Source organism: Phyllopteryx taeniolatus, chromosome 2 (genome assembly GCF_024500385.1).
Source record: "Phyllopteryx taeniolatus isolate TA_2022b chromosome 2, UOR_Ptae_1.2, whole genome shotgun sequence".
Lineage (NCBI taxonomy): Eukaryota > Metazoa > Chordata > Actinopteri > Syngnathiformes > Syngnathidae > Phyllopteryx > Phyllopteryx taeniolatus.
Window position 1 is genome coordinate 24,723,394 of NC_084503.1, and position 14,320 is coordinate 24,737,713.

Genomic DNA, 14,320 nt, shown 5'->3' on the forward strand with positions numbered 1-14,320 from the left:
GTATGTATATATATATATATATAAAATATACAGTTCCCTCCAAATGTATTGGAACAGCAAGGTCAATTCCTTTGTTTTTGTTGTATCCTGAATACATTTGGGTTTCAGATCAAAAGATGGGTATGACACAAAAGTTCAGAATTCCGGCTTTTATTTCATGGCATTTACATCTAGATGTGCTAAACAACTCAGGACAGAGCACCTTTTGTTTAAACCCATCCCCTTTACAAGTGAGCAAACTTATTGGAACATGTGACTGATGGGTATTTCTAGATGCTCAGGTGTTGCCTTTTAAATTGATTGCGCAAACATTAGTTCGTGCTTGTTTTTGGCTTTGGGTTTCACCTGTGAAAACTGCATTTGTTGTTCAGCAAACATGAAGACCAGAGATCTGTCTATGGGAGAAAAGCAAACCATTTTGAAGCTGAGAGAAGAGGGATTGTGCTCTTGCACAAACATTAGGCATAGCCATTACAACAATTTGGAATGTCCTGAATAAGAAAGAAACTAGTGGTGTACTTAGCAACAGATATAGAACAGGTCGGCCAAGGGTGTCAACAGCAGTTCATGACAGAAACATTGTGAGCGCTGTGAAGAAACACCCAAAGACAACAGTCAATGGCATCAACCTGTTTCCGGCTTTGGTCATGTGACATTCCACCGGCGGAGTCTCTGTCCAAGACTGTTGATCTGTCTATTTGCACTCTTGAACCTGGCATCCATTTTGTGTAAACTGCCAGGCCCTCCCTGTCGCAGAGACATGTGAAAATTCTGTCCCCCCCTCCCAAAAAACAAAAAAACAATTAGCATGTGAATGGCAGTAAAGCCTGAGCTATTGCTAGTTTTCAAGTGCAGTGTGAAAGGGGAGAGCTGTAAATTATTTTGTTGCAGAAGGCCTTCTCTATTGACGGGCGCAGTCCTTCTCACAGGGAGACGCTGGGCCGACGCATGGTCAATCAGACACAATGGCGGGGAAACGGGCCAGAAAATACTATTCTACAAGGCTGAGGAATGTGTGACAGCAGTGGGAGAGAGAGTGAGAAGGATGGGGGTGACAATTAGAGAGATTCCCAAAGTGAAGAGCAATGAGGCAATGAGGCCATCAGCAATGAGGCCATCATGAAGGTTTTGTCAGACAGTGAAAGAGAGGATTGTTTGATAGTTGTTTTCTCCTTGCTATGTTAAGAAGTAAAAATACTTTGTTACTGTCCTCAAATAAATGTTTCAGAAATGTTACTTTTGTAAGCGATTGAACAGATATTTTTACAACATGTGTGTTTTGTGTACGTGAATGGACAGACAAAGGTTTATATAATAGTGTATGTGTTCAATATATGCTTGGATAGACGTATGGCAAAGTTAAGTGTGTATGCAAAATATATATATTTTTTTTACATATACTGTACGTAGAAGGATAGGCACGTTTACATATGTATGTGAATGGACAGACGTGAGTGGATGGACAATACATTTTTCCTGTGTATATATGTGACTGGATAGACACGATTACACTGCATATGTGAACAGAAAACATGTTCGTGTGTGAATAGACAAACAGATGCTTACTTTATGTGCATACTGTACATGAATGGAGTTTAAATTGATTTAAAATGTATCAATAATGCAAATAATTATTCAATATTGAAATACATAGGCTATGTGCAATTAAATAGCAATCAAAAATTAGTACCTTGAATATTTATCCAACTCATTAGATTGTGCAGGTCTATCTGTCCTGTCTGTGCAGATTTAAATGATGGTGCTTTCTCAATTTATTCATTTTTGACCTTTTGGTGTTCTTTTAACTCCTAAATGAAACTGTAACACCATTTTAAATCAGGCAACACCAACAAATGTTTGTTTCATGAACAAGTGTAGAATTGGTGACGACTTTAAATCTTTATTTCAGTGTAAAGAAATGATATTGTGTGATTTTAGCTCTGTTTTTTTTTTTTTTTTTTTTTAAGTAAAAGGTCACCTAAAGGTTGTTTTAATAATTTATAGATCTCTGAGACATTTTTCAGATCTGCTCTTAGTTGTTTGTTCTGACTTCAACAAACGTGACAGGAGACTTTAACATTCATGTTGACAATAAGATGTAAAAATAATAAAATAATAATCTTTTTTTTTTTTTAAATAACGCTCTCCTATAATGGACCTGGAACCTGCAAGTCTACAACCTGGAAGACCACGTGAACATGTTTTGTTTTTTATGTTGCGTATTACTTAAGTCACATGCACGCTTTACAATTGTTAATAACAGGATGTGTAGAATGTACAGTAGCTATGATATCAAAATTGTAAGATCTATTCCATGTTAAAAAATATATAAATAACTAACGTGGTTGGAGTTGTAGCTCCTCTTTTATTTCCGGATTACTTGATCACACATGATCAACATTAATGCTACTGTCTATCAATGCTTGAAACAGCGTCCAAGCATATCATGGCTGGATCTGCTCTCACTGGAGTCATGAGAGTATTTGCGCGCAGACCAGAACTGCTGTAGGACAGCTCAATGGCGACCAATCAGCTGCCAAGGAGAGACATTGTGTGTGTGAATCAGTGAGAGAGAGAGAGAGAGAGAGAGAGAGGGGGGTGCATGAAACAAAACTTCTTTCTTGGGGGAGGGGTGCTGCGAGGGAAGCTTGGCGGAGGGCGAAGAAGCGTAACAGCACAGACGGGAGAGAGCGCGAGAGACAAAGAAGACTCGCACACAACGGAACAGTTTGGATACTTGTTGCACCTTTCTTCTTTTTTTTTAAACGACAGGATGGACATTCATGCACTTGCGCGCGAATGGCCCGTGAACACACCACCGACGTAAGGTTTGGAAGGGGAGAATTATTGCGGGAGCGTGTGTACTCATGTACTCTGCCGATGCACCCACGCAGTGGTGACTTCATGACGTGTTTTCGGTGACTCTGCAAGGTATTTTTGTCCACTTTATAGCCTGGGAGGTTTGATAATGTGCTACAGGAGGAAGGGTTCAAGTTAACCCACAAGCATGAGATGTTGGTGCAACGCCCTGGCACTGCTCCAGTGGGTGCTGGTGGCCTTGGATGCACAGATCATCTGCTGGCAGGCCATCCTGCGCTGCCACGCCGAGCCTGAGTGTGACCTAGCTTACGGCCAGTACTTGGCTGCCTGCGAGGGGAACCTGCGGGGCACGAGGCGCCAGTGTCCCAGCCACTGCATCAACGCGCTGATCCGCCTCAACCACACCCGCAGCGGGCCGGACCTGGAGAGATGCGAGTGCGCCCAGGACAGCGAATGCCTGGGGGCCAAGCACGCCATCGAGCCGTGTCTACCGCGCCCGTACCCGGACGACGGAGGCGGGGGGATCGGCTGCATGGAGGCCCGCCAACGTTGTGAGGAGGACAGCCACTGCCACGCCTCCCTGACCGCCTATCTGTCCTACTGCGGACAGCTGTTCAATGGACGCAAGTGCTCGGCCAAGTGCAAGGCCACTATCCAGCAGATGCTCTACATCCCTGATGGGGCGCTGCTCAACCGCTGCGTTTGCGACGGTGTGGAGAGGCCCTTCTGCGAAGTGGTCAAGGAGAACATGAGCAAGCTCTGTTCCATGGGGGACCACCACGGCGTCATCTCAGACCAGCCGGAAGTGGAGGACGCCTACGAGGATGAGGACTATGACGCTAGACAGGAGAGGGACGACGTCTACAGCGACCGTTCTGCGGCTTCCCGGAAGTTGTCCACATTCGGGACGCTTCTGTTTCTCCCTCTGGGATATGTTTGGTTATAAAACAGTTGGATTTATTCCAAGATGCATCAGGAGAGACATCAGCTCCTGGACCTGCTGAGGGGGGCCTTGAAGCCAAGTCAGCTGGATGAGGGGATGCTGGTTTTCGCCCTTGGGCCTTGCTGTCAACAGTTTGGATTATTCGAGATTGTCCTTAAAACTGAGGTTGTCTTACCCCTGGCCTTTGCTGTCTAAACTACAGTATTGGAAATTCCTTAAAACCAAGGTTGACTGGAAGGCAAATGGTTTTCTTTTTCATGATCGAGGATGTGTGACATCTCTATTGGCGGGTCCAACCGTCCTCTGCACCAGGATATGGTGTAGAAACCTAGAAAGCTTCAAGAACTGCCAGAGGACCTCTCGCTTGTTGAGGACTTTGACTTCTTTACAGTACGGTGACATCTCAGTTGAAAGGGCTAGTAACTGAAAAAACCTTCAAGAAGTGTATTCTACAACAGCATATGGTATAAGAACAGGACTTTAGTGCCTTTGCAGTCTGGCGATGTCTTGAAAGGACCTTCCTCTCAAGCAGTATGCCGCAGAAACCTTAAAGAAAAACTTAAGTTTGTTGACTTCTGCATTGGAAGGAACAAGCCTCTTCGACACCAGCATATGGCACAGAAACACGGAAACCTTCAAGACCCACCGCTTTGTACTTCTTCATGGTTTCAGAATTTGACTTATTTGCATTTGGGGGGTGGCGGCTGTGGGGCGGGGGTTCCAAACTTTCCTTACAACAATATGCTGCAGAAATCTTCAAAGACCCTTACTTTGTACTACTCAATGGTCCAGGATGTTTGACTTCTACATTAGAAAGACTTCTTCTACACCAGAATGTACTGGAGAATCCTTCATGAAACACCACTTTTGACTTTAGGTCCCTGGTAGAGGAAATTTGACTTCTTCTCAGTCTGGTGGTGTCTCCATTAGGGGCCCAAACATTCCCTACAGCAGACTATCCCGTAGAAATCTACACACATTGAAGAACTGCAAAGCTGACTTCAAACATTTGCATCTCAAGGACAGCAGACATACTTTTGAGAATAAAACTATTCAAATTTTGATTGGATTCTGGTTTAGGACTACATCTAGACTATGTGTCCAGCGTCTTCTCACAAGAGACTCATATTTCTTGTATTGTATTAGGGCTGGACACTTACCAGACTGGGACAACCTAAGAACTCCTCAACCAACTCCCCATCATATGGACGTGGATTAATGGATCAGCGCCATCCAATCGCCTTTTTCCAACCAATGAAGATCACCGTGACCGGTATGGATTACAATGAACTTTGTGGATTGATTATGACCTTGAAGACTTGCAGAGCCATCACCTGGAACTCCTTGCCATGGGAAATCTGTCGGCTGACCTTCCTTACTCCTTTTTCCAGGCTAAAATAAGTCGCCGGGCATCGTGTACTGGCGTGCGGCTCCTGTTTGTTTGGTCTTGGTGTCAATGCTACTTGGAGTGTAGCTTTATTAAGACCTTAAACAAACACTCGGGCTCTTCTAGTCCTGGTCTGTTTACTCTCCTACTTTTGTCGCGGTAACCACACTTCAAATATTTGCTGGGGACAGGATCAAGTACTTTAATGAACTGAAGCACCACACTCCCCACAACTTTTGTGCAGGAACTCCCCGGCCCCTTCCTCCCCTGCTCACCCCACCTTCACATTGTTTTATAGCGCTTTTCCTCTCAGAACACCCCCCCCCCCAACCTTTCCTCCCTCTGACTTCACGCCTTTAAATGAAACCCCATTTTCTAACTGCTAACTCTCGTATGTTTGCACTATGCAGGTTTGTTTCTTTACCTTTGTTGCCTCTGGCCTGAGCATTAGGTTAACCTGCACAGAAACAACACAGTAGATGTATCTGAATGCCGTACAAAAGTTATATCCATAAAGATAATGTCAAATCGTCGTAGAGAACCATAAGGTAACCCAAAAGGTATTCTCCCATTGTTCTAAGATATTATGTATGGATGTGAACCTTGCAAGTTGTTCAAACATTGAATTTATGAGCAGGGGAAATGCCATAACATTGAAAAAAATGCCATAATGTTGAAAAAAATGCCATTTTTGGCCCATGTGTATATCACAAAATGTGATGGGGAAAATCAGCCACATTTCTGTATCATATGCTAACTTTACAGCTCATAATGAAATAGGTTCCTTAGATGTGTGACTTTTTAATACATTATTCACATCCTGGAAGATGTGTGCTCTATGAACATATCTGTTGGATTATACAAGTCTCAATGTTGGACACTTGAATTTTGAATGCTTCAAGTAGACTTTTGATAACAGTATTTACTGTGAGTCCTATAGGATTCTACTGTACACGCCACAGCCATCTGATACAACACCGTTTAGAGTTTGTTAACATGCAACATGCTGAAAAATGGTCAGATTGTAGGTAAAAATAGTCATGCATCCACTTGAAATTGTGCCACCATGAATTTTATGTTTCTTGAAAAGGACTTTTGATAAATGTTAAATTATGAAACCAGAATATGAAGAATAATATACATATTTGACAGTATTGTTCAATTATATGACGTGAACTAAAGAAGTGTAGCTCGGAAGCCATGATTGATATTGTCCCAACTGTGGAATGGTGTTTTTCGAATAAAATGTTTCAAAAGTGAGGTAAAACGTCCTTTCTAATGTATTTCCACATCAAGCACGGTCTGACATTTAAGGCATTATTAGGTCAGGATAAGTGAAACCTATAGTGAGAAACGTTAAGCATTTTCTAAAGGAAGTCTTGATACATTTTAAGCTTGTGTTATTTATTCAAAGCTGTTGACTCAAAGAGGTCTAATAAACTCGCCACTTACCAACATGCAAACATTTCCAGTCTTAAGAAGGTGTTAAATTGTAAAAGAGTCAACTTGGCACATTTAAGGTACTCCAGTACAAAAATGTGGTGCTGCTCTCTGTAACTGTAAACAAATGCTATGTCATCATTACAAGTGTCCAAAATCACACTTTGATTTGCTGTGGCCTAAACTAACTTTGGCCGGTATTCTTTAGTATAAATGTTATGGTGGAACAAGGGTATTGTGATACAAAACAGGTCAGAAAAAGCACATTCAACCTCCTGAATGTCCATTGAACAAAAGAAGTGGAAATACAGCAAAGCCTCCTCCCTCTCCCTTTTTGCTTTTTAGCCAGATTGTCTTGAGTCCAGCACTTTCGACCACTACCATGCATCTTAAATTCCTCCCAGACGACAGCCCCGCCCCCTTCCCAGTTTTCTGGGAGTAAAATCAAAATAAACACGAGCAGACCAGCTTCAGGGGTAAATGTGCGAGTTGAGTGTTGTGCGCGGGGGGAAAAAGGGGGCTCACAGCTTTGCCACAGCCCATTTTCTTAATTATCTGCATTCAGCACTTCTCTGAAACAACCTCCCTTTACCCTGCCATAACCCTCAATCCCGACCCCCACGCTCTCTTTACCGGGCCAAAAAGGGGACCCTCATGGTTTAGGAGGCTCTTGTCTCTCAGAGGTACAATGTTCCATTCATGATAACCATCCAGCCGCAGTGAACGACCGACCTGCTTTATCGTGTCGGTACAAGGGGCTTGGGTTGAGTCAAGCCTTGCCCTGAACCCCGCAGTCTATGCCCCCCCAAGTGTCACATCTGAAAAATTTGGCAAACAGACATAAATGAAAAAAAAAAAAAAAGCTGAGCAAGTAGCTCGGCCATGTCACTTTGTATAGAAAACATTAAGCACGCACATGTGCACCAACTACTCACTTATTCCAATACTAGGCAAAAACTGGGCTTAAAAAATAAGAAAAAAAAGTAATGAACTTACTGACTTCAAGCAAACGGGATAGCATTTCTTTAAACAAGTAACTATAGCTCGCTATTTAGGATAAACATATTCATAACTACTAATAAAATCAACAAGTTATAATACCTTCCAAAGTTTTTTTAAGGGGGAAAATATGCCTCAAGCAAAGTAAGAAGGAATACAGTATCTTGGCAGACCAAGAACAAGCATATGCCTTGATTTGAGATATTTAGTCTTGTTTAGATATTCGTTTTTGGAGTGTCCGTCGATGTGGGTTTACAATTTGTCGTACTGAAGTAACACCGTGTCGTAAATAACCAGCCCCCCAACATTCACATTTTCTGGAGAATATAAGTAAAAATATTGGACCAAACGCCTTGCTTCTTCTAAGGTGCAATGTGCTGAAAGCCGGCCGAGCTGACAACAAACAGTAGTGTCAAAGAAGATTCCAGTAGGTCTCCCCCAGGCAGGTGAGGTTCCTTGTGGGCGTGACATCGGGGAAAGCAGAGTCATTTTCTAAATGATGCAGAGAAAGGTCCAGATCGGTTCTCAGCTGATCAGCTGGTAACGGCTACTCAATGTAAGATACAGTAAAAGCCCAACTTTTTTACCTTTATGAAGAGTTGTAGCCAAATACTTATTTAAATTTGCCGGAAACAACACTGGTGTCATTTTAAAAATACAAAAACAACAGCGAACCACAGTGCTGTTGTAGTGTTTGTGCTTCTTAATGTTAATACACTAAACATATAACATGCATGTCTCGCTTCTTCCCAGTTTTTTTCTGATTTCCTTACTCTCCAATTGGTTAAGGTTCATTTCCATATACTGTTTGCTTTAACATTGGTTTTACAGATGAATGCCCTTTTTTATTTTAACCCTCCCTATTTATCCGGACTTGGGAGTTTGGCTGGCTTAACTGCAACCCCCCTCGCCCCACCAGCATGTCTAAAAACCACAAAAACAACAATGACACAAGTACGGTTGTAGCGTTTCTCGCATGCCTACAGTGAACACTCACACTCAGACAAAAGAGTTCCTTGTTCTGACAGAAAAACAACTATGGTGCCACTGTCAAAAACAACAATGTGGACCACAGGCCTGCCGATACCATTTTCTTGCCAATGACCGCTTGATACAGAAACAACAACGGCGGACCACAAACATGAAACACACTAGCTCTCAATTTCCACCATTTTGACAGAAACAGCTTCCATCAATTTGTCCATTCTCTATCCCGCTTGTCCCCCTTAGGGTCACGGGTGAACTGGAACCGATCCCAGCTGACTTTGGGTGAGAGGCGGGGTACAACAAAGGCTATGTTCACACTGCAAGTCAATTCCGATTGAAGATTTAGGGGGTGTCTTGAAAGACAGCATCACAATAAACTCTTTTCCACCAACCAGTCCAGGAACTTGAAGTTCCTGGTAGGACAAGGTGGGCCCATGTGGTTTGCGTTTCCAGCGCACATCATAGTTCAGGATAGCTTATCCAAATGAGACTGATGACGTGTGTAGGAGAGTGTAACTGTGTTGCTCATTACTGACACTTGCTGGATTAAAAAAAAAAAAAAAAAAAACAATTGCAGGCAACGCAACCTTCCAAGTTAATATATTATTGTATATCTTAATCTTCTTCTTCTTCTTCTTTTCCTTTCGGCTTGTCCCGTTAGGGGTCGCCACAGCGCGTCATCCTTTTCCATGAGAGCCTATCTCCTGCATCCTCCTCTCGAACACCAACTGCCATCATGTCTTCCCTCACGACATCCATCAACCTTCTCTTTGGTCTTCCTCTAGCTCTCTTGCCTGGCAGCTCCATCCTCATCATCCTTCTACCAATATACTCACTCTCTCTCCTCTGGACGTGTCCAAACCATTGAAGTCTGCTCTCTCTAACTTTGTCTCCAAAACATCGAACCTTGGCTGTCCCTCTGATGAGCTCATTTCTAATTTTATCCAACCTGGTCACTCCGAGAGCGAACCTCAACATCTTCATTTCCGCCACCTCCAGCTCTGCTTCCTGTTTTTTCTTCAGTGCCACTGTCTCTAATCCATACATCATGGCTGGCCTCACCACTGTTTTATAAACTTTGCCCTTCATCCTAGCAGAGACTCTTCTGTCACATAACACACCTGACACCTTCCTCCACCCGTTCCAACCTGCTTGGACCCGTTTCTTCACTTCCTGACCACACTCATCATTGCTCTGGACGGTTGACCCCAAGTATTTAAAGTCCTCTACCTTTGCCATCTCTTCTCCCTGTAGCCTCATTCTTCCCCCACCACCCCTCTCATTCATGCACATATATTCTGTTTTACTTCGGCTAATCTTCATTCCTCTTCTTTCCAGTGCATGCCTCCATCTTTCTAACTGTTCCTCCAGCTGCTCCCTGCTTTCACTGCAGATCACAATGTCATCTGCAAACATCATGGTCCACGGGGATTCCAGTCTAACCTCATCTGTCAGCCTATCCATCACCACTGCAAAAAGGAAGGGGCTCAGGGCTGATCCCTGATGCAGTCCCACGTCCACCTTAAATTCTTCTGTCACACCGACAGCACACCTCACCGCTGTTCTGCTGCCCTCGTACATGTCCTGTATTATTCTAACATACTTCTCTGCCACTCCAGACTTCCGCATGCAGTACCACAGTTCCTCTCTGGGTACTCTGTCATAGGCTTTTTCTAGATCTACAAAGACACAATGTAGCTCCTTCTGACCTTCTCTGTACTTTTCCATCAACATCCTCAAGGCAAATAATGCATCTGTGGTACTCTTTCTAGGCATGAAACCATACTGTTGCTCGCAAATACTCACTTCTGTCCTGAGTCTAGCCTCCACTACTCTTTCCCATAACTTCATTGTGTGGCTCATCAACTTTATTCCTCTATAGTTGCCACAGCTCTGCACATCACCTTTGTTCTTAAAAATGGGCACCAGTACACTTTTCCTCCATTCCTCAGGCATCTTCTCACGCACTAGAATTCTATTGAACAAGCTGGTCAAAAACTCCACAGCCACCTCTCCTAGATGCTTCCATACCTCCACAGGAATGTCATCAGGACCAACTGCCTTTCCATTTTTCATTCTCTTTAATGCCTTTCTAACTTCCCCCTTACTAATCATTGCCACTTCGTGGTCCACCACACTTGCCTCTTCTACTCTCCCTTCTCTATCATTTTCCTCATTCATCAACTCCTCGAAGTATTCTTTCCATCTACCTAGCACACTGCTGGCACCAGTCAACATATTTCCATCTCTATCCTTAATCACCCTAACCTGCTGCACATCCTTCCCATCTCTATCCCTCTGTCTGGCCAGCCTGTATAGATCCTTTTCTCCTTCTTTAGTGTCCAACCTGCCATACATGTCATCATATGCCTCTTGTTTTGCCTTTGCCACCTCTACCTTTGCCCTGTGTCGCATCTCAATGTATTCCTTTCGCCTCTCCTCGGTCCTCTCAGTGTCCCACTTCTTCTTAGCTAACCGTTTTCCTTGTATGATTTCCTGTACTGTGAGGTTCCACCACCAAGTCTCCTTCTCTCCTTTCCTGCCAGAAGATACACCAAGTACTCTCCTGCCTGCTTCTCTGATCACCTTGGCTGCAGTGGTCCAGTCTTCTGGAAGCTCTTCCCGTCCACCGAGAGCCTGTATCACCTCTTCCCGAAAAGCTGCACAACACTCGTCCTGTCTCAGCTTCCACCACATGGTTCTCTTCTCTGCCTTTGTCTTCCTAATTTTCCTCCCCACCACCAGAGTCATCTTACACACCACCATCCTATGCTGTCTAGCCACACTCTCCCCTACCACTACCTTACAGTTGGTAACCTCCTTCAGATTACATCGTCTGCACAAGATGTAATCCACCTGTGTGCTTCTACCTCCGCTCTTGTAGGTCACCCTATGTTCGTGCCTCTTCTGGAAAAAAGTGTTCACTACAGCCATTTGCATCCTTGTTGCAAAGTCTACCACCATCTGTCCCTCCAAGTTCCTTTCCTGGATACCGTACTTACCCATCACTTCTTCATCACCCTTATTACCTTCACCAACATGTCCATTACAATCTGCACCAATTACGACTCTCTCTCTGTCTGGGATGCTCAGAACTACATCATCTAGCTCCTTCCAGCATTTCTCTTTCACCTCTAGGTCACATCCTACCTGTGGGGCATAGCCACTAATCACATTACACATAACACCCTCAATTTCAAATTTCAGCCTCATCACTCGATCTGATACTCTTTTCACCTCCAAGACATTCTTAGCCAACTCTTCTTTTAAAATAACCCCGACTCCATTTCTCTTCCCATCTACACCATGGTAAAATAATTTAAACCCTGCCCCTAAACTTCTAGCCTTACTGCCTTTCCACCTGGTCTCCTGGACACACAATATATCAACCTTTCTCCTAATCATCATGTCAACCAACTCCCGGGATTTTCCTGTCATAGTCCCAACATTCAAAGTCCCCACATTCAGTTCTAGGCTCTGTGTTTTCCTCTTCTCTTTCTGCCGAAGAACCCGCTTTCCACCTCTTCTTCTTCTTCTTCTTTGACTTCGACTTCGACCCACAGTAGCTGAATTTCCAACAGCGCCCTGCAGGTTGACGGCGCCGGTGGCGGACGTTGTTAACCCGGGCCACGACCGATCCGGTATGGAATTCTTTGGATGAACGCTCATATTTGTTTGGCAAGGTTTTAAGCCGGATGCCCTTCCTGACGCAACCCTCTGCATTTATCCGGGCTTGGGACCGGCCTACAGTTTGCACTGACTTGTGCCCCCCATAGGGCTGCATTTGTATATCTTAATATCAGTTTAAAATATATTTGATACCTTCAAAACCTAACCCTTCATTTATCCGGGTAAGACAATTAAGGACTGCTTCTCATTTGCAATGCCAACCCGGCTGCAGACAGTCTTTGAGGCAGGGATTTTTATTTATATATACAGTGGGTACGGAAAGTATTCAGACCTCCTTAAAATTTTCACTTTTTTTATATTGCAGTCATTTGCTAAGATCATTTAAGTTCATTTTTTTCCACATTAATGTACACACATCACCCCATATTGACAGGAAAAAAACGGAATTGCTGAAATTTTTGCAGATTTATTAAAAAAGAAAAACTGAAATATCACACAGGCATATGTATTTAGTAGAAGCACCCTTTAGAGCTAATACAACCGTGAGTCTTTTTGGGAAAGATGCAACAAGTTTTTCACACCTGGATTTGGGGATCCACTCCCTTTCCTCCTTGCAGATCCTCTCCAGTTCAGTCAGGTTGGATGGTGAACATTTTCAGGTCTTTCCAGAGATGCTCAATTGGGTTTAAGTCAGGGCTCTGGCTGGGCCATTCAAAAACAGTAACAGAGTTGTTCTGAAGCCACTCCTTTGGTATTTTAGCTGTGTGCTTAGGGTGATTGTCTTGTTGGAAGGTGAACCTTTCGGGCCAGTATGAGGTTCTGAGGACTCTGGAGAAGGTTTTCGTCCAGGATATCCCTTTACTGGGCCGCATTCATCTTTCCTTTGATTGCAACCAGTCGTCCTGTCCCTGCAGCTGAAAAACAGCCCCACACATGATGCTGCCACCACCATGCTTCACTGTTGGGACTGAGCAGTGCCTGGTTTTCTCCACACATGCCACTTAGAATTAAGGCCAACAATTTCTATCTTGATCTCATCAGACCAGAGAATCTTTTTTGTCAACATCTTGGAGACCTTCAGGTGTTTTTTTTTTTTTTAGCAAACTCCATGTGGGCTTTCATGTCTTGCACTGACGAGACGCTTCCGCTGGGCCATAAAGCCCCGACTGGGGGAGGGCTGCAGTGATGGTTGACTTTGTAGAACTTTCTCCCACCTCCCGACTGCATCTCTGGAGCTCGGCCACAGTGATCTTTGGGTTCTTCTTTACCTCTCTCACCAATGCTCTTCTCCCCCGATTGCTCAGTTTGGTCGGACAGCCAGCTCTAGAAAGGATTCTGATCGTCCCAAATGTCTTCCATTTCAGGATTATGGAGGCCACTGTGCTCTTAGGAACCTTAAGTGGAGCAGAAATGTTTTTGTAACCTTGGCCAGATCTGTGCCTTGCCATAATTCTGTCTCTGAGCTCTTCAGGCAGTTCCTTTGACTTCATGATTCTCATTTGCTCTGACATGCACTGTGAGCTGTAAGGTCTTATATAGACAGGTGTGTGGCTTTCCTAATCAAGTCCAATCAGGATAATCAAACACAGCTGGACTCCAATGAAGGTGTAAAACCATTTTAAGAATGATCAGAAGAAATGGACAGCACCTGTGTTAACTATATGAGTGTCAAAGCAAAGGGTCTGACTACTTATGGCTGTGTGATATTTCAGTTTTTCTTTTTTAATAAATCAGCAAAAATTTCAACAATAAAATATTTTTTCTGTCAGTATGGGGTGTTGTGTGTACATTAATGAGGAAAAAAATGAACTTAAATGATTTTAAGAAATGGCGGCAATATAACAAAGAGTGAAACATTTAAGGGGGTCTGAAAACTTTCCATACCCACTGTATATAGACCTTTTCCAAAAAATTTGAATCCCTTGGTTTTAATCACTGCCTCGATGTTCCGTTGAGGCAATCAACCTGTGGCATTGCCTGGGAGTTATGGAAGCCCAGATGTCCTTGATGCTTGCTGTCAGTTCTTCTTTGTTTTTGGGTCTGGTGCCCCTCATTTTCCACTTGATAATACCCCATAGATTCTCAATGGGGTTTAGATCCGGCGAGTTGGCCGG

At 43.7% G+C, this 14,320-nt stretch overlaps 1 protein-coding gene across 1 annotated transcript; it reads left to right on the plus strand.

Moving 5' to 3' along the window:
* The first annotated feature begins 2,607 nt into the window (after window positions 1–2,607).
* On the plus strand, window positions 2,608–6,625 carry si:ch1073-459b3.2 (growth arrest-specific protein 1). Its single transcript, XM_061765483.1, has one exon. The coding sequence runs from the start codon at window positions 3,008–3,010 to the stop codon at window positions 3,764–3,766; it is 759 nt and encodes a 252-aa protein (XP_061621467.1). The 5' UTR covers window positions 2,608–3,007; the 3' UTR covers window positions 3,767–6,625.
* The last annotated feature ends 7,695 nt before the right edge of the window (window positions 6,626–14,320 follow it).

Excerpts from the sequence above, each read along its gene's own strand:
- si:ch1073-459b3.2 (XM_061765483.1), top strand. The coding sequence starts at position 3,008 with ATGAGATGTTGGTGCAACGCCCTGGCACTGCTCCAGTGGGTGCTGGTG.